This window comes from Antrostomus carolinensis, unplaced genomic scaffold, assembly GCF_000700745.2.
Source record: "Antrostomus carolinensis isolate BGI_N321 unplaced genomic scaffold, ASM70074v2 scaffold40992, whole genome shotgun sequence".
NCBI lineage: Eukaryota > Metazoa > Chordata > Aves > Caprimulgiformes > Caprimulgidae > Antrostomus > Antrostomus carolinensis.
The window spans coordinates 16,445-35,325 of NW_010298332.1; the positions used below are offsets into that span (position 1 = coordinate 16,445).

Consider the following 18,881-nt stretch of genomic DNA (forward strand, 5'->3'; position numbering starts at 1 on the left):
ATATGTTCTCCCTGTCCTACCCTTCCCCCACACACAATATTTACAGGCTAACAAGCTGCAGCTGCCCACTGTCCTACCCACACCTCCTCTCAATTTGCCATCAATAAGTCTAGTGTTGTCCCATTTTGTTCAGGACATGGCCCAGTGCATTCTTGGGTGAGAAAAGAGGGCGGTTCACAGCCTTAAAGGAAGTTAGTTGACCACAATGCTCCCTGCGGTGCTCAGTTCCCATCCAGAGTCCAGAAGGCAGCAGTGTGGGCAGTCCAGTGCTGGCCCTGGAGCACAGGAAGCTCAAAAGCCCTGTGCTGGGCTATTCCATCGCCCAGGTGCACCAGATCTTCTACGTAGGAACAGCAGCCTCCAAACTGCGCCGGCTGTGTCGGAGTTTGCGTTTGCTGCTGTACAGGGCCATTTCTTCAAGTGCTGATGAAGTCGGTGTTGATGGATCACATGTTACTAACATTTCCTCTTCCTCTGGCTGCCCATCCTGCTCCTGGGGAACTGTGTAGATGAGAAAAGTAAGGTTTTAAGAGGAAGTGCTAGGTTAAATAGACAGCTGATACATTTAACATAGGCATAAGGGTATACCCACATGCTGAATTTGAGGCAGCAGTGAAATCTCAGTGATTTACAGTAATCCCCTGCCCAGAATTTTTAAGTGATCTATAGCTCATGTACTGACTACTGTGGATTCTGGGAAGGAAGTCACATGCATGACAACTGCCCCTAACACTCCCCAATTCACTGAGAATTATTGTAAATGCCAAGCCTTAGGAGAAATCAAGTCTACTTAAAGGACTCGGGTATCTGCTAGTGCTCCGGGTGTTCCACTAGTGTCAACAGAGTAGCATGCACCAACGAGCAGTGTGACCACCAGCATGGTGTGCTGTAGCTAGTGAGAGGTGTGAGCATTTTGGCCTTGCTTAATGTTCAAGTTGCACAACTAAGTCTAACTAATGCAGACTCTGACTTGAGTCCCTCACCAAGGGAACTCGCCAGGAAAAATACTCTGGCAGGGCAGACTCTCAGTTAAGTTGTTCTCAGGCCTTTTAGGACGTGTTCTGCATCTCAAGTACACTGCTGTGACAGTGGCTCCTCACTCTCCTGAAAGGAGCTGGTAGAGCTTATCTGATGTGCTTTGACATACACCTGGAACATCTGCCCTTTGCTTGAGTAATTTGCTTTGAGTAACTACTTGTGCAAAAAGGTAAAACTTCCACAAAACCACAGATTTTTCCCTTCAAGTGCAAAGTGGCTCCTGGGAAGCCTCTCTGAAGTCTTTGAAGGTAGCAGAGAACCTCAAATATAGAAATCTGTGAGGAGATGATCTCCTGAGGTCCCTTCCAACCCCTGCCATTCTGTGATTCTGTGTGAGATGTCAGATCAAAGGTGCGCAGTCTGCTGAGCTGTACCCAGTGACCTGCCCTCTGCTCTTTGGCCCAACTCCAAGATGCAATATCCCACCCAAGTGTGAGCAGTTGCTGTAATTCAGAATCCTTCCTCAACTATTAACAGTAGCATTAACTTGTTTGAAAAGCCCTTAGGACCAAATGAATGTAGGTGACAAATCTGACCTCTTGAAAGGACACTGGGACTGGTAAGCAGATGACTGACTTCCAAACAAGGCAAACAGGTATAAAAGAACGGCCCGGGCACATGCAGATAAAAATCCAGATGGAGGGGTGGAGTGGAGGAGGAAATCAGTGTGGCTTAGATGGAAGTCATTCCTTTTAGGTGCTCTTAGACTAGAATTTGCCAAAAGAGCCACCAAACATGCAAGTTAAGTGATCTCAACACAGCACACAACTTTAAAAAAACTTTTTGATTATTCCCCAGCCAAAGCTCTTAACAAAACCAAGCTGCCATGGGATAAGAAGCACATCCTTTAGTGGGTAAATAAGTAGTTAAAACACAGAAATAGTGCAGGAAGATACTACCTGCTATCACTACCTAGAGCAGGTATCTCTATCAGGGTCAGTATGTGGTAACTAATGAGAAGTGATGAAGACCACGTTGAGAGAAACTGCTGATGATACCAAGCTGTGTATCAGGGTAGTCAGATGAAACTCGGCTCCAAAAAAGGGTATCAGGATTTTACAGAGTTGACTCAGTAATGATGTGGAAGGTGAAATTTACTACACATGTGAATAGGTTCAAGAAAGAAATAAACAACTCTAAAATTAAAGGTCTCTGGTTTAGGAAGTGTTAAACCATAGATTGTTGTAGCCTGGTCTTCTGGAAGGAATCACTTTCTGCTTTTCTTCTTTTATGCTCTTTTCTTGGCATTTCCAGTGTCTCACATCAGACACAATACTGGACTAGCCAGAACCTCATACTGACTTAGTAAGTTTATTTTTACGCTATTGGATGATGCTTAAGGTCAATAAAAGTAATATAATCCCGATTGCATATAAAATAGAACATCCTTAAAATGAGATTATAATTCTGTAGTCATTAGGAGGAGCTTTCTGAAAACACTGGCACACTTCTCAGCAACACCATGTCACTTTTGAGGATTAGATATTGGAAAAGATGAGAAAATATACAGAACACCTTCTGCCACTGCATAAACTCATCATATACCTATATTTGCAATGCTGCATGCAGCCCTGGTCGCCTTCTCTATCTTAAAAATGCATAGTATGAAGTAAAAAGGGTCCTAAGGGGTGTGGGAACAATTTCCACAGAGAACTATGAGGATCTGTCAGCCTGGAAGAAAGATAACTGACAGGATACTGGCCTACATGAATGGTACAGAAAGAGTGAATAAGACTTAATTATTCACTGCATCCCAGAAGGCCCAATGAAATTATCAAGAAACAGAATTAAAGTAAACAAAATGCCTAATTATGGAACTCAATGCCACAAAGCACCGTGAAAAATTAAAAAAAAAATAAAAATTAGACAAATTGTGTAGAGGATCATTCCATTGATGATCTAGATACAATACCTGGCTCAAGACATCCCTACTTAATAGGCAATTACAAAAAATTGAGAATATGCATCTATGCAAGCTCATTTTATCTGTTTCTTACAATCTTTCCTTAAGAACTCACTTCCAGCCAAACAGGATACTGATACCCCTCCCTGGAAGTGCTGAAGGCCAGGTTGGATGAGGCTTTGAGCAACCTGGTCTAGTGGAAGGTGTCCCTGCTGATGGCAGGGGGGCTGGAACTGGATGGTCTTTACGGTCCCTTCCAACCCAAACCATTCCATTATTCTATATTCTGAGCAAGCCTCCCTTACATGCTTCCTATCCCATGAGAGAAATCAGAAAATACTGGAAGAGAGCACAGGCACTGCAACTAGTATGAATCTGGAGATTCTGGTTTTGCAAAATTTTGGCATTTGGGTGGGAAAGAATCAGTAAAATGGAAGTCTTGAAAACAAAAGGGTGCTCCACACGACTACTACAGCCACCTAGAATTAAGTGGGAGATAGTCTGAGCCCGTCTATTACAGCTGGTGACAGAAAGACAAGCCATGGCTAGGACAGCCTGAAGAGATACAGCAGTTAAAAGCTTCAGTGACTGTTTATTTAGGAGACCATGCACACAGATCCACAAGTGTAGACTTGGAAAGTCACCCTGGGAACTCAAGCACCCAAATGCTCTGAAGTCCTAAACCAGGATGAATTTATCTGCAGCTGCCTGCTGCAGGCAGCAAGATTCTTTGCTCCAGCAAAAGGGGCACAAGGCAGACCCTGAACAATGGACGTGATCCACTTACAGCAGGTGAAAAGAAGAGGCCAAAACTTCCCACCTACGTTCTACTACCACTCTGTACTCCAAAACACAAAACTGTAAGAAAACTAGACGTGCTTGTTACACACCATTCTCAGCAAATTAGCCATCACTAAAGCACAATGCAAATATCCTACCCAAAACTGAACGTGGCGAGTTTGGAGGTTTCATTCTAGAATGGACAAAATAGGACATTGCTTCAAGCAGCAAGAAGTGGAAGTCCTCAGGGTTGATTCCACAAGCAGGCAAAGGGGAACCCTCGAGAACCATGGTGGGAAGCGAGTAGTACAAAGACAACTCCTTTGGCCGTGAGCTTACCTGAGTTATTTCTGTCATCTATGTATCTGGGGTCATCAGCTGCATCAGGTGACTGGAAGAGAACAGAAGATATGAGCATCCACCTCTGTAACCTTAGTGCCAGGTTAATTCCCCACCTCAGCCTTCCAACACACTACAGAGAACCTTTTGCCCTCAAAGGCGCCAGTAACAGAGCAGCTGCGGCAGGACCCAGTGAACACACAATTACATGGATCCCTCGTGCTGGAGCCAAGCAGCCCATTGCCCGAACTGCAGGATGAGGTGTGTGTCTGCCCGTCAGAGCCCTCCTCCTTTTACTTGTGTGTGCAGGGAGGAGAGGTAAGGAAGTGGCATGAAAGGCAGAAGCATCAAGACTACAGAAAATGAGTAGAAGCGTGGGAGGAGAGCAAAGACATGAACTAAATTTCCTTGAGAGTCCTGGATCCTAATTCTCCATCTGCACTGTTCCCAGACCCACCTTCTTACACAAAATCAACCTTCTTTATAGGCAGGTGTGTGTAGAGAACTGATGTTAGATTGGAAACACAGAATCCCAGAATTGCCTGGATTAGAAAAGCCCTTTAAACTCATAGAGTCCCATCATGAACCCAACACTCACAAGTCCCCCGACTAACCCATGTCCCTCAGCACTGTGTCTACACGACTCTTCAATCCCTCCAGGGATGGGGACTCCACCACTGCCCTGGGCAACCCCTTCCAATGCCTCAGAACCCTTTCAGCAAAGAAATTCTTCCTCACATCCCATCTCAACTGCCCTGGGCACAACTTGAGGCCGTTTCCTCTTGTCCTGTCCCTTGTTCCTTGGCTGAACAGACCCACCCCCACCTCTCTCCACCCTCCTTTCAGGGAGTTGTAGAGAGTGAGAAGCTCTCCCTTGAGCTGTTACATCCCAACACGTCAGAGACGGCTTTGGAAAAACAGCTAAGTGATAATCATGAAACTCCACCAGTTCCTGCTAATTTTAAAGCCCTCACAAAATGAAGACCATTCCAACAACCAGAGCAACAGCACCATGAGAAAACAACTTTGCTCATGGACTGAAAACCAGCACTACTGTGGGGACAGGCATAAATGTCCCAAACCCAACTTATTTTGCTGGAACAGAAAATTTAATCTAGCTGTATGCAGTGCTTCAAGGATAGAAAAGGCAAAGTGTTCTGTTGAGGTTTCTGTTTACTTCAAAAGTGGCTGCACTGGTTACTTCTACTGTTCTTTCTAGGTTTGTACACAATACTTAGACTGAGCTCCACACTTCTCTGAGCTGTACAAATATGAGAATACAGAAGAGCTCAGTGTTCAGCAAGTTCAATAATGCCAAACTGATCTGAAAGTTCTGGCCACTACTGATCAAAATCTATCTTTTAGGGGTCTTCTTGCTCAGCTCAAGAGCACAAGTGAGGAGTAGCTTAATTTCTGGTGACTCTATACACTTAGATGGAAAGAATTAGGGAAGTTTGAGAGCTGCGAGGGTGCAAGAAGCCTTCATTTCCACATAAACTTGCCTATTTTGTGCAAGCAGCAAAATTGGAGGAGGCAGGAAAGAGGGGGAACCCATTTAGTGCTTTAGCAATAAAGCAAATGTATGGAGAAGTCACGCTCTTCATGAACAGCCGAGAGCAGAGCACAGGGGGCTGTGATAACTTTGGGATGCAGTGCTGAGGAACACAGCCCAGCCAAACAGCACTGCACAGTGAGGGACACAGCTGTGCGACTACAGCCAGGAAGAAATACAATCTCTTAATTACTGCACTGCTGAGAGAGGTCCTGATGATTTGGAGGTGTAGCCTCCTTTGGAGGCACCTTCTCAGCTGCAGGAAGACCCAGTGCTGCACTGTGGCCTCAGCAGATGCTTGGGGGAACTCTGGTGGTCCAGAGCTGCCACTGGGGCTCCAGTGGTAAACCCTTTAACTCGTTTGGTACAGAACCTGGACAGGAGCACACCCCAAAAGGGAAGGGATTCTTAGAGAAAACGATGACTACCAAGAGCTGAGCAACACCACCAGTGAAAGGAGTCAGCCAAGAATATGCACCAAATAACGTGTAACTGCCTGAGAATCCTCCAGCTGCAACTCTGCTCAAGTCAGCCTGGCTTTGGGGATAACACCTTGAACTTGGGATCTTTGTGTCATGACAGCAACTTAAAGTCCAACACGTCAATACGTGCCAGCTCTGCACACACAACACAAAATGTAACTGCAGGTATCTGCTTTGTTGTCGTTACATAAAACTATACAAGCAAAAAAAGATTACAGACACACAGTATCTGCTCAAATCAGCTGTCACAATGCAATCAGTTCATGGCTAACCCAGACAATAAGAGAAAGGCAGTTCACAGTCCTGGGCAACTGGTTCTAGGTGGCCCTGCTTGAGCAAGATGACCTCCAGAGGTCCCTTCCAACCTCAACTGTTCTGTGATTCTATGACAAAGCAGCTTAAACGGAATGAGGTCCTTTTAGGAAGGAGAACCACCTTACCATGGTGCTCACCCTCGAAACTTGGTGTTCTCCTACCACCTGATTACTCCGCAGTTCATCTACAGCAGAGTTACAACATACAAGAATTGTCACCACAGCTGCTTCTTGAGCAGGATGCTGGATACATTCCAGTTTGAAGTTAACATTTGCTCCAATTTGCAATTTGATGGCAAGCATTTCTATAGTTTTTTTCCTTCCTTTTTAGTTCTCATCTTTCACTTAAAAATATCTCAGGATCAATTACGGTGAAGATGTAGCGGCTTTGTATTTGCAAAGCTTTTGTCATTAATTTTAAAACCACCTCGACCAACTGTTTCACAATTCCACTTCTTTGACATCTCCAATAAACCCTCAGTTACACAGCACAGCTGGCTGCCACTGCCTCCCACACAGGCCAGGCCTTTGAAGAGGACTTCCTCAAATCATTCACTCTCTGCTCTGAAGGTCATCACTTCACATGCAGGCACTTCCATCAAACCAAGCCCTAACCAATCTCATAGATGGCTCAGCATGCAGTTTATACCTGGATTTCGTAAACAGGTTTGGAGGAAGGAATAGCAGCAAATTCCCGGTAGTCAAACTTCTTTTCAGACAGGGACTAGAAGGGACAGCAAAATAGAAGAAACAGAGAAGACAGAGTGAGGGGAGAGAAACGGGTGGAAAATCAGCAGCAAGTGGAGCAACCTATGCAGAGACAGAAGCAGAAGCAGCGTGTCATTCTCAGTTAGTGCCACAAGTGCCTGGAGACAGTCTTGAAAACAAGGCATCTCTGGGACATTGTCTTTTTAGCTGTTCTGGTGTCAAGACAGGAGTTCCAAGTTGCAGAGAAAACATTATGTGCTCCAGTAAAATGCACACGCACACCAAGTTAGGTAACAAAACCTATTTTTGTGGGAAAATTTGTGGCAAGATTCCCAATGGCTGTAGCACAATCAGGATTTCAATCCAGAGTTGGCTGCACTGTGTGACCTTGGGCAGAAGCAGGTCCCCTCTCTGTGCAGCTGCTCCCACTCTTCCGTTTGTCTTACTAATTTTGACAGTTCTCTGCAACAACGTTCTCTTGCATTTATAGCGTGCTCAGAAAAAGGCAAATGCTGATTTCAGCTGAAGTTGTCAGTTTTATGCTGTTGAGGAAACAAGGGGCCAAAGTCTCTGAAGTGAAAGGCTTTCTGAACATGGAGATGAAGAACCAAGAAAAGGATGAAATAATAAAACAGAGAAACAGAAAACAGATGCTACATCGTAGCAGCAAAAAAGGGAGGATCCCCCTAGCAATGGGTATGGCAGAGCTCTATCCACTGTGCCCTCTTCACAATTCTCTGTATCACGCAGCCAGACCTGCCTTACGTATTTAAGTAGGGATCTCATGGCCCAGATGCACAGTCCACACCCAAGCTGAGTAACCAAGAAATCCCAGAGTTATAGGCAAAATAACAAAAGCAAGCAGAAGTGTGTCATACCAGCCTTCCTGGGGAAGTAATGTTCCTGGGACTGCAATCTGCAAAAGATCAGAGAAAAGCATGATTTAGTCAACAGCTGTATTATTATATTCAACACTTCCTCGAATCTGCCCCTTCCATTTAGCAGCATTTAAGTGTGATAAAAGACTACACTCCGGAAAGTTGCTGCCTTCTCAGAACAAACACCTCTTTCCTGATTTTTAAAAAAGTCACGATGCTGGTTTTATTTCTGCTCTAGTTCCCTGGAACCATCTCTCAGATGTTCTCATGTTTTCTATAGATCAGGCCCATCCCCTATGCTGACAGATGTCCTATGCCCCATCCAATCCATGCTGAAGGAGGTAATTGCTTTCAACAGGTCTGCTTTCAAGCAAGTTAAGCTAGAGAAGCATCATTTTTCTCCTCCAAGATAGAGACAGCCATACAGTACCTTCCAGTGGTGTTGGTGATGGGGTAGGAACAGGTGAAGGTGACTCTGCCAGCTGCTCCAGTGTGCTGCGTTTTTTCCCCTCCTTGGACTTGGCAATAACCATTTGGGCTTTAAGAGCATCCTGTTCAAGTGATTTCATCCTGCCTCAGAAATGAGGGAGGGAGAAAAAGACATCAGACTTTGCCTTCTCAATAAGAGATAACATCACCTTCTGCACCCAGCAGCCAGACCACAGTCAACAGGCTGAGTGCAGAAAGGTGGAATCAAGCACCCTTGGTTCCCTGAGGCAGACAGACTTTCAAAGCAGAAAAGGAGAACGGCTGTCACCCTGAAACACACATGCCATCATATGTGTGGAACAGACAGAGCCTAGAGCTAAGCATCAACGCACTGAGAAACTGCAGACCTTTCCAGAGGTGCCACATACGATGGGAGAACAATCCAAGCTGGGAAAGGAACTGCAGGAGCTCAAAGGAGTAGGATCAGCTCTCAGGGCTTTACTCTCCTCTGTGCTCTCAGTGTGTTGCATCTTAACCCTCTCCAGCCATCAGGAGATTATGAAATAGCTACAAAAAAGTGGGCTCAGCCCTCAGAAATGTCCGCTCCCTTCTCCCTATCAACCAGACCCAGCATCCCCCCCTCGTTCTCATTGAGACAACTGCCAGCAGTCTGTGGGACCTCAGGGAAAGGAACACCAACAACCACTACAATGTCCTCCCTACCCCTAGCAGGCCACAGCTGGGAGCACTGCGTTAGGATGTAGGGATACAGCCAGGACTGTTGAGCATGCAGCTGGCAGGGAGGGGGCTGTGCACACCTGGATTGGCTTCCTGACCCAGGGATTCTTGAGGCGTGACTCTGCATTGGACTAGACATCTGAGCTGGCCTGGCCCCGGGAGCAGGTGCCCACTGTCGGGACTGGTACAGTTTCCTGGCCAGATCCTGCTCGTACTGTTTAATACTGTCTTCAAGAGCTGAGGATCTGAGGAGGAGGAGGAGGAGGAAAAGGAGGAGGAAGAGGAGATGATGGTGATGAACATCACAGTGGACAAGTGCAGGGAAAGAAAGAAACAGATACAGGAACATACCCTGGCAAGGAGAAATACTGGTCTGATATAAGGGTAGCCTTGATTAAAACAGGCTCCTATATCTGATCCTGTCCAACACCAACTGCTGCAGAAGAAGCAGGAACCTCCAGAGGAAAATCTGAGATGACGTGCCCAGAAGCACTGGCCTTCAGAGCCTCAGCATCTAGAGCCTGCCTTCCTCATGGGCTACGAGGAGAGGACTAGAAACCCCCAACAAACCAACGGAAAAGGCCCAGGAGCAAGTTCCAAAGCTGTGTGTGTGTATGTGTGAAGCAGACTGAGGGAGTAGAAGGCATCAGTGACTGTGTGTGCACACATTGATAGTCTCTTAGCGTATATTTGCACACATATATGTGACCACCTGTTAGCATACACCTTTGTTTGACCATGAGAAAGTGGGAAGCAAAATGGAGAAGCACATTACGAAAGGTCTATTTGCCACAGGCCCTGGAACACACGCAACTGAAGAGGTGAGTGCACCTGTAAAATAGCGTGTGCATGGTAGGAAAACTGCCAAGATGCATAAAGCCCTCGCTGGACACCTGCCCCCCTCGATATGTGCCTGCACCTTCTTAATCACACTCGTCCTATGGCATGAATGCCAGTGGTTGTGTGTGCCCAGAACACTGATGTAGTGAGTCCTGGTGTGTGTGTCCCAATAGAGCACAGGGGTGTATGCTGGGGGAGGAAAGGGGGGGGTGCATCCCATGTTCTGGCAGAGCACTGATGACACAGGGAGAAAATGGAAAGCCCAAGAAGATGCAAACTGATGGGGTCACGAGTGACAGCACACAGACCAGAGAACTGGAAATAAGCAGAAGACAGACAATTAGAAAGAAAGCAATAAGATCAGTGGCATGCACTTAAAAGAAAATACAGGTTAGTGAGGCTGCAGCACCATGTGCAGGGCAATACAGTCCTCCTTCCCACACGGCACATGTAGTGCTGCCTGGGGGCCTCTGGAAATAAGACCTGAGCGCTGGCTGCCATCATGTCCCTGTGCCTGCTCTAGCAGTTATAGAAGAGGGATCTGAAGAAGATCAGATCATCCTGGGAGATCTATGGTAGCGGGGAACAGTCCATCCTTGTCTTACAAAAAGGAGCACATTATGGTGACCTCCTTGCCCAAGGAATCAGCCAGGCACTTCTCTAAGAACTGAATAAAAATCTACACCTTGGTATCAGAAGCAAAGTGGAGCCGAGGACCTGGTCTGCAGAACTTAAAAACAGTAACACTGGATCTGATAACTGAAAAGCAAGACAGCTGCAAGTAGCTTCTCCTTGTCATGTGTTCTTACCTCTAAAAGGCTCTCCCCTTCCCTAGTTCATTTTCCAGGAACAAAGCATGCTTAGAAGAGAAGAGACTGAAGGTTTGGAACGCAGGGATCTCTCTCCTGCCCATAGTGGACAAAGCCACTACACTCAGCACTCTCTATAACCCCTATGCAGTGTCATGTAGAACTTGTACTGTGCCCTAAGCAATTTCAACAAAATCCTAGCTAATCCAAAAGCACAGTCAGATGTACAGTAATGTTACAGGAGCAAATCATGTGATCACCTAAAAAAATCCCATCCCCCCTCCAGCATTTTTCAGATTTATTTATCCGCTGGCAACAAGTTCATGGAAGAACACAAAGTCCTGAGGCGAGTCGGGTACATTCTGTGACACGAGCAATGTCCTTGTAACAGCTTTGCTTCCAAAGGTTTGTCCAGGCAACATCATGTTTCTGCTTCTACACCCATCTTAAACAAAGCTTTTATTACAGCATTCCTTGGATATGTTAACGCGCAGACTTAGGAGAAATCAGAGCTGACGTTACCTCATAAAGCCTGACCCATCGTATGAGGAAAGATGCATGAGAACTGGAGCCACGAGGGAGATAAAATCCTGCCTATCTAATTGGGAAGGGATGACGGATCAGTCTCTGCCACCTCTCCAAACACAGGGATGTTGATTTTCAGGAGGAGAAGCCTGACAGACAACTTCTGTTTTGTTGGATCAAATACAACAGTGAAGCTTTTTTTTTTTTTTCCCCAGGTGCAAAAATTGAGCAGCAGCTCTGTGCAAGATGTCTACTCCTGATGACACTGTGGGGCTTACACAGCGTCCTACTGACAGTCAGTTTTTAATGGATTCAACGTTCATTGCCTTCCTGTGAGACAGGGAAGTGCTATCACAGTCCTCTCTCCATGCATCTGCAGCATGGAGGGACTCAGTGACACATCCAACATCGTAAGATGCCAGAACAAGAACTTGGATCTGGTCATCCCAGTCCCAGTCAGCCTCTTCTAAGCACTGGTTTGTAAGCACACATTTGGCTCCACAACACCTAGGCAGCTTCTAGCCCCGTAACACAAGGGCAGTGCATCTGTTTTGGCAGGCGTTGTTTACAAATACTCCTCCACTTGTATTTCTGTAAAAGGGTTGTTCCTGGCTTAACGTGAACAAATACAACTGCTTTTTGCAATTGATGCCACCTGAAAAGTTGTGACACAGAATCCATGGGAACAGCATCAAGTGGAGTAAGCGTGAGATGACAAATATACCAGAATATTCAGTGAATCAGAGCAACAGAGAGAATCCCACAGTACTTGGAGCACGGAACAATAACACAGGAGGAAACAATCCTGCCAGACCACACTCTGTTGACATTCTGACTCATCACTATGACTGCACGCAGGCATCCCCATTAGCGGGGAGCCAGAGAAGGAGAGATTAGTAAGTACAGACTCACAGAGTAATTCAGGTTGGAAGGGACCTGATCCAAAAGCTGCTCAAAGCAGGGCCAGCTTCAAAGGTCTAACAAACATGCTACAAGATGACAGAAATCAATCTCTTCCCAGTCAAGGTTCCATATAATAAACAGGCTTCCCAGTGACCTGGCCAGCTTTCTGACATTGCAGGGCAGTACAGTGAAACTAAGGCAGCACTTCAGAAAAAAATTTCCATCTGAGACAGCCCAGGCAAAGGACTCATCCAAGGCAAAGAGCTGGAGAACACCAAGGGAAGTTTTTCTTGAAGAGAAAAAGCCCTGGTCCTAGGAAGATGAGTCCAGCTCTAAATAAACCATAAGCAGATCTGTAACATGATCAAGTAATAATGGGAAGCTTTGTACCCTCCAAGCCCTAGATAATTAGGCAGCTCTCACTGAGGATTCCACTATATATTTCTTAATCCTCAGAGCCTCCCCAGAAGATGACAGCACTATTATCATCCATGTCCAATCACAAACATGGGAATTGCCAAGTGGTACCACCACGCACAGTAATCCCTCCAGCAGGCTGGCAAGGATGAGGCACTAGCAGCCCTGTTCCTCTAAAAGCTCTCATTCAAACCCACAAAGAAACTGCTTCAGATTGTCCTCTGAATGCCTCCTACAGGAACATTATGAGAATAAAACTAAAATTAGTTATAGGAGTAGCTTGACTAATTTTTGAAAGGAATTCTATGACACAGTAAATGCCTGGACTAGCTTCAGGTCTTAAGTTCTGAGCTAGGAAGTTCTCTTTCTTCCAAAACAATTTTTAATCATTCTTTCACAGCTGATGAGACAGCTTGCGTGGATAAGAATGCCCTTGTCTTACTAATTTCTTGGCTTCAGCAAGTTTTCCAGTCTAGCAACACTAGAAATGTGAAATGCTCTTTCCATTCTGAATGTGTCACTTTGCAGCTTCAGTAAGTATGATCTTCGTCTTGTGTTACAAAGGAGGTGGGAAGCTGTGTGCTGAGAGGGAAGGAATCATTTACCATCACATAAAGATTTTTAAGTTATGTTTTGTATAAAACTCCACTATCTTTGTGATTATGCAAGCATTGTTGAAATAGATGAGACATCTCAGCCACGTAGCTGGCAGAAGCAGATGAGCTCAGCCAAGCGGCAGATGCTTTGCACTGTCTGAAGAGTTAGGATAGAGCCTCCCCTAACAGCTGACTTAGGAAAGCTTCTTTATTCCCTGGTTTTAATACCGTGTAATGCAAAAGACATGCAGCGGGTGCTCTTTTCCTGAAACTACCCTAGGGAAGAGAACAGTGAAGGTTCTTCTGTCTCACCGTGCTGCCCTCCACATTGCTCGTTTCTCTGCCTCCAGAGCACGACGTTCTGCTGGAGAAAGCTCCTTCTCTTGACCACTCAGAAGCTCAGGACTCTGCATTCGCAACCGCTCCTGGTGCCGCCGTTCAGCTTTGGCTGTCCGCACAGGTGCCACTGCATCCCCTGCTCCAAGATATAATGGACTCAACCTGGGCAGAGACAGAAACAGTGAGAGGTAGGCTGGCCTGCTCCACCACAACTCTTTATCTTGAAAACAGGCAGATAAAGGTGATGACCAATACCCTCAATCAACTGTTCAAGTACCACATCCAAGGACATCACCTTGGGAGACAGAAGGACACATAACAGAGGTGAGTTTCTCTTAAGAAGTTAGTTCCAATCACAGTTTCCTTTTCTCCACAAAATCCTTCCTTTTCTACCTGCTAAAAAGAAGGAATCATCTGCTCCATCATGTGGCAGCTCCTAGGCAAAGGACATCGCTGATCCACTTACCCAGACATAGAGTTGGTTCTCTGTTCAGGCTTGATTCCCTCTTCCAGTGAATTCCTCTGTGAGCTGCTGTTCTCATTGAGCTCGGAGGCCCTGGAGCAAAACAAGCACGTCAGCTAACTGTACCACAGGCTGCCATACCCCAGAAAGGTTTAGAACAGATCCAAGCCCCAGAAAGTAACAACTAGGTCAGCTTGAAGACACAACCCATAATGATTTTGCTCAACAGCTCCTTCTCCATTGCTGCAAGCGTTTCCTCATTGATTTCATAAATGTTCACACTCTTGAACATCAGAACTAATTTTCTTCATTTGGAAGTCAACCATCACCAACACACACACACACGCTCTTCAAACGGAACACATCGTGTTTGCCGACAAGTTCTAGCACAGTTCTAGCCTGGCTCTTTACAGCTGCCATTACGTGATGGGCAGCCTGGATGCTTCCAGCCTTTTCCTTTGGTGACGTCAGATATGCATCAATGTTAACAAAGGATGACCCTCTTGGGCTGTAAGTGAATGCACACCTCACAGAATCACAGAGGTTGGAAAAGACCTTTAAGATCACAGAGTCCAACCATAAACCCAACACTACCAATTCCACCTCTAAACCATGTCCCCGAGCACCTCATCTACACATCTTTTAAATCCCTCCAGGGATGGGGACTCCACCACTGCCCTGGGCAACCCCTTCCAATGCCTCAGAACCCTTTCAGCAAAGAAATTCTTCCTCACATCCAATCTCAACTGCCCTGGGCACGACTTGAGGCCATCTCCTCTTGTCCTGTCACTTGGTACTTGGTTGAACAGACCCACCCCCACCTCTCTCCACCCTCCTCCAAGGGACTTGCACAGAGCCACAAGGTCTCCCCTCAGCCTCCTTTTCTCCAGGCTCAACAACCCCAGTTCCCTCAGCCGTGAATTCCTCGTAGGACTTGTTCTCTGGGCTAGGGATGAATCCTGAGTGATCTCAGACCAGTGATTCTCAATGTAGCCAATCCATGCATGACTGTTTGAGGCTTTATGCTCATAACAAAATTACTGTAACTTCAGCTGAGCTGTAACTACCATTTGCACTCAAGTTGTGCACATGCAGATACTACTCGGTTTGATATGTCATGAAAGGAGGTCACACAAGCCTGTTGTCCGCAGGTTAAGAACATGCACACAGCTACTGTGCCTCAATTGGCAGTGAGAAAGTTTATCATGACTCTGAGCCCTTATTTTTACTGCTCAAGTTTACTTTGATTAAATTTCAGTTTCTGTTCTACCATGACAAAAAATTATTTCAAGAAACACAAATTCAGCCTATTCCACTGCCTCGCCTTTGTTCCAGCGTTAATAATAAGCAACTGAAAGTCACCTGATAGATCCAGCCTTGCTGTTCTCTAACCTCCCACGTTTCAGTATGAAAACAGCAGGGATAAGTAGCCCTTTACATCAAGCCAAGAAGCTGGTTTGCATTTGGCTGCTGTCCTCCCTTAGATGTGCCCTGTCAGCACAGGAGGTGGAAGGTCTCAGTGCATTCCCTATGTGAGAAGCTTCTCAAGAGAGACTGGACAGAAACAGTGGAGAGAAATGAGATTCAAAATGCCAAGGTAAGTGTTTTCAGACACTGTAAGACTGATAATAAAAGTGTTTATGAAGAGAAGAATGTCTGTACCAGAGACTTAGAAGAGAGAGTCAGATAAGGACAACTTCAGCTTCATTCTAGTGCAACCTTAGTTTTATCTGAATTTTTATCTTATGAGAAGCCTTTTCTCATTCCCCATTTCTGTGTCCAAGATTTAGAAAAATAACATCAAGGCAATCTGGAGCACAGGTTCAGGGGAACCAGGAAACAAAAGTCTAAAAAAACCCAAACCTAGATTCAGCATCAGGGCTTATCTTGAATTAGCTACCTCTAAAAATCAGTATCTCTACATACCTAAGTGCACAGCTGAAGGAGTTATTCTTCTGAAAAGAAAGAGCTGAAAAAACCTGTCCATTTCTATGCTGAAGAAGAAATACTGCCCAGTCTCTTCCCTGAAAATGATTGATACTGGGACACCTCTGACACACGTGGGTGGTACTGAGATGCCAGTCTTGTCTTACCGGGTTGCTGAAGCCTGGATGTTCCTTCCGTTTAGTCTCTCAATCTTGTACTCAACTCCTTCAATGATCACACTGGACTGCATGCTCATCTCAGGCACCTGCTTTACCATCTCATCCTCTTCTGCCTCTTCCTCCAACAGAAGGGTACGTTTCTGCTGCAGTTTCCGAGCTGTGAAAATAAGACAGAGGCATCTTATACCACAAAGCACCAGCTAAATCCCCACCAGGATGCAGCCTCTGGGCAGGTCCTTACGCTCATCATCCCTGAAAGTTTGTGCTGTTTTAAGTCCATACCCTCTCCGTGGATGTCTTGGTTTCTCCTCTCCTCCACTGATGCTTCTGATCTTACAAACTCCACACCATTCCCTAGTTCCTCCTTCCTTATTCACTAAACTTCCATTCCTGGACACTCTATAGAACAGATTTTACAGAACAGCCTAAAGCAGCAGCAATCTTTGTGTAAGTGCTAGAATTGCAAAGATACAGAGGATGTAGCTTATCACTTTGAGATATCTGATTGGGATGTTTCATCAGAATAAGCTAAAACTAAATTTATTGTCTGGACAATCTTCACCACGGGATCTCTCTTCCCCCCTGGGGAAGTAAATTCTAGTACTCAGAGACACCCTGATTAGAAGTGATGTTTCTCCTCATCTACCCCACATAGCAAATCTCAAAACAAGCTGACATGCAAGCCTGAAGCTCATCAAGACTCTACAGCTTCTCCTTCCAATACTTTATATCTTGACCTCTGCATCTCCTACATCTCTCTCTCAGCCAACAGTAAGTCTGACGTACCCAGATAACTTATGTTGGACCTGTGATTCCTTTGGTCCCATCGCATTGAAGAAACTTAAAATGACAAGTTCTAACTTCTTTTTCTTACCTTCCTTTCTGTCTTATGAGCTTACTCTTGTCTTGCTCTGCTGTCAGATACTATGTAAGGATGCCATGGGCAACCCCATGTTGCTACATATCAGCCTGGGCAGCTTACAAAGAAACATCATTTGTAGTAGCTTTTAAAAATTGTATTGTTTACCAACTACGGAAACACTAACATCACAGCACTTCCACCAGTCCACATAGTAACAGTGGAGCATCCACAAAATTCCTTAACATTCATTTCAAGCTGTTACCAGACCTTATGAATAACCACCCATGGGCTTTGGAAGTGCTGGATTTCTGGTGTGTGTGTTCTCTCATGCCTCCCACAGAGAAAGGATTCACTTAACAGATCAAATTTCCTTGCACAGATTTCCACATACCTTCCTCTTCTTTCATTTTCTTCAGGTCATCTTCTCCTACCAGGGAGACACGCTTGGGAGGTTTATCCATCTGCTGTTGCTTCACCTCAATTTCAAAATACTTCTGCCTCTCACGGAAGGATCTCTGCTCAGGGCTGTGGAGTCCACTGGGGCTGTGCGTGGCCACCTGTGAGAGCCACACCAGCACTGTCCACAGAGGGACCAAGCCAAAACTCCCTCCCCACATCGCCCCCAGTGTGAGCCCCACACCAGCCCACTCCAGCCACGTGCTCCACACTTAATTCCTCCTCCCCGACTCTCCCTTGTGTGTCCATGTGTGTCCTTGTGTGTCCATGCTGTGATCCTGCCTCCAGATCCACAGTCCTGAAAGCCCGAAACCTCTGCGAGTCCCCATCCTACTTACAGCTCCAGCCATCAGAACTCACCTCTGGGGTGGTTTTGGGATTCTCTGTGCTGGTCTGACCAGGCAGTTCCTAAGAACACAGAGAAACGAGCATGTTCTGAAAAGAAAGTTTGCTACTACCACTCCTGCCCTCCACCCAAGCATCACCAATGCCACATAAACAGCAGCAGTCCCGGACAGCAGCTGACAGACTGGCTCACAACACAATGCCAGAATTAACACGAGACAATGACACTTTAGGGAACTTCAACATGTTCCTCCTTCACAACAACTTTCTTTGGAGGCAACAAACCACTACCTCTTTCCTACTCTCACACTTCCCTTGCTCACCTGCAACACCCCATCTTGTGTTTGTGCCACTGTGCGTGTAACATCCCCCCAGCCAGCACGAGTTACCTGTGTCTCGAGCAGAGGGTGTGACAAGGGCACCGCTGCAAAGGTCTTGTAGGCTTGCTTGACGTTGATGGGGATCTCGTCAGGAGAGGGCGGTGAAGGTGGCTTTTGCTACAGGGACAAAGACAGAAGGTAAAGATAACCACAGATGTTATAAAAAAACAAATAGGGGGGAAACGCAGCACAATCCTCAGCCTGCAAAGCCTGGCGAGTGGAATATATAAGGGACAGATCCTGCAGCCTTGGGCAGAAACACGAGCAGCGTATTGTACACGTGCTACGTACAGCAGCGCACGTATCACACCCCGTTTTATTTCTTGGATGGTGGAGGAATGATACTTCTGGTGGTACAGATCCTTACTGACTGGAGCAGAATTTTGAGACTGATCTCTTGGCCCAGGGACCATCTTGCTGTCACAGTCCTTCAGGATTTCCACCCAATTCAACCAGCATGTGCCTACTTGAATCCATGGGCTTTTGGAGCTGGAATAGGACTATACAGGCTATACAGCTGACTGACTCCTACTTAGGACCGATAAGCCACATTAGTTTATTAGAAAATTAAAGAGAAGCCTTAGCTTGGCCTTATCTGTCATTTCTGACTAAAGGGACCTTCTGCATGGGCAGGGATCTATTAGTCTCATTTGTTTTTTGCAGTGGCTATTGTACTTCTG

At 45.9% G+C, this 18,881-nt stretch overlaps 1 protein-coding gene across 1 annotated transcript; it reads right to left on the reverse strand.

Annotated features, from left to right (window-relative positions):
- Window positions 1–255: 255 nt before the first annotated feature.
- Window positions 256–18,318, reverse strand: LOC104520670 (protein scribble homolog; the record flags this gene model as incomplete). The annotated part of the gene is made up of 11 exons (XM_010162420.1): window positions 256–501; window positions 4,061–4,112; window positions 7,058–7,132; window positions 7,995–8,032; window positions 8,425–8,564; window positions 13,564–13,752; window positions 14,057–14,146; window positions 16,147–16,315; window positions 17,412–17,577; window positions 17,837–17,884; window positions 18,211–18,318. Coding segments are annotated over 11 exons (1,236 nt in total), but the record flags the coding sequence as incomplete, so codon positions are not given.
- Between the last annotated feature and the right edge of the window lie 563 nt (window positions 18,319–18,881).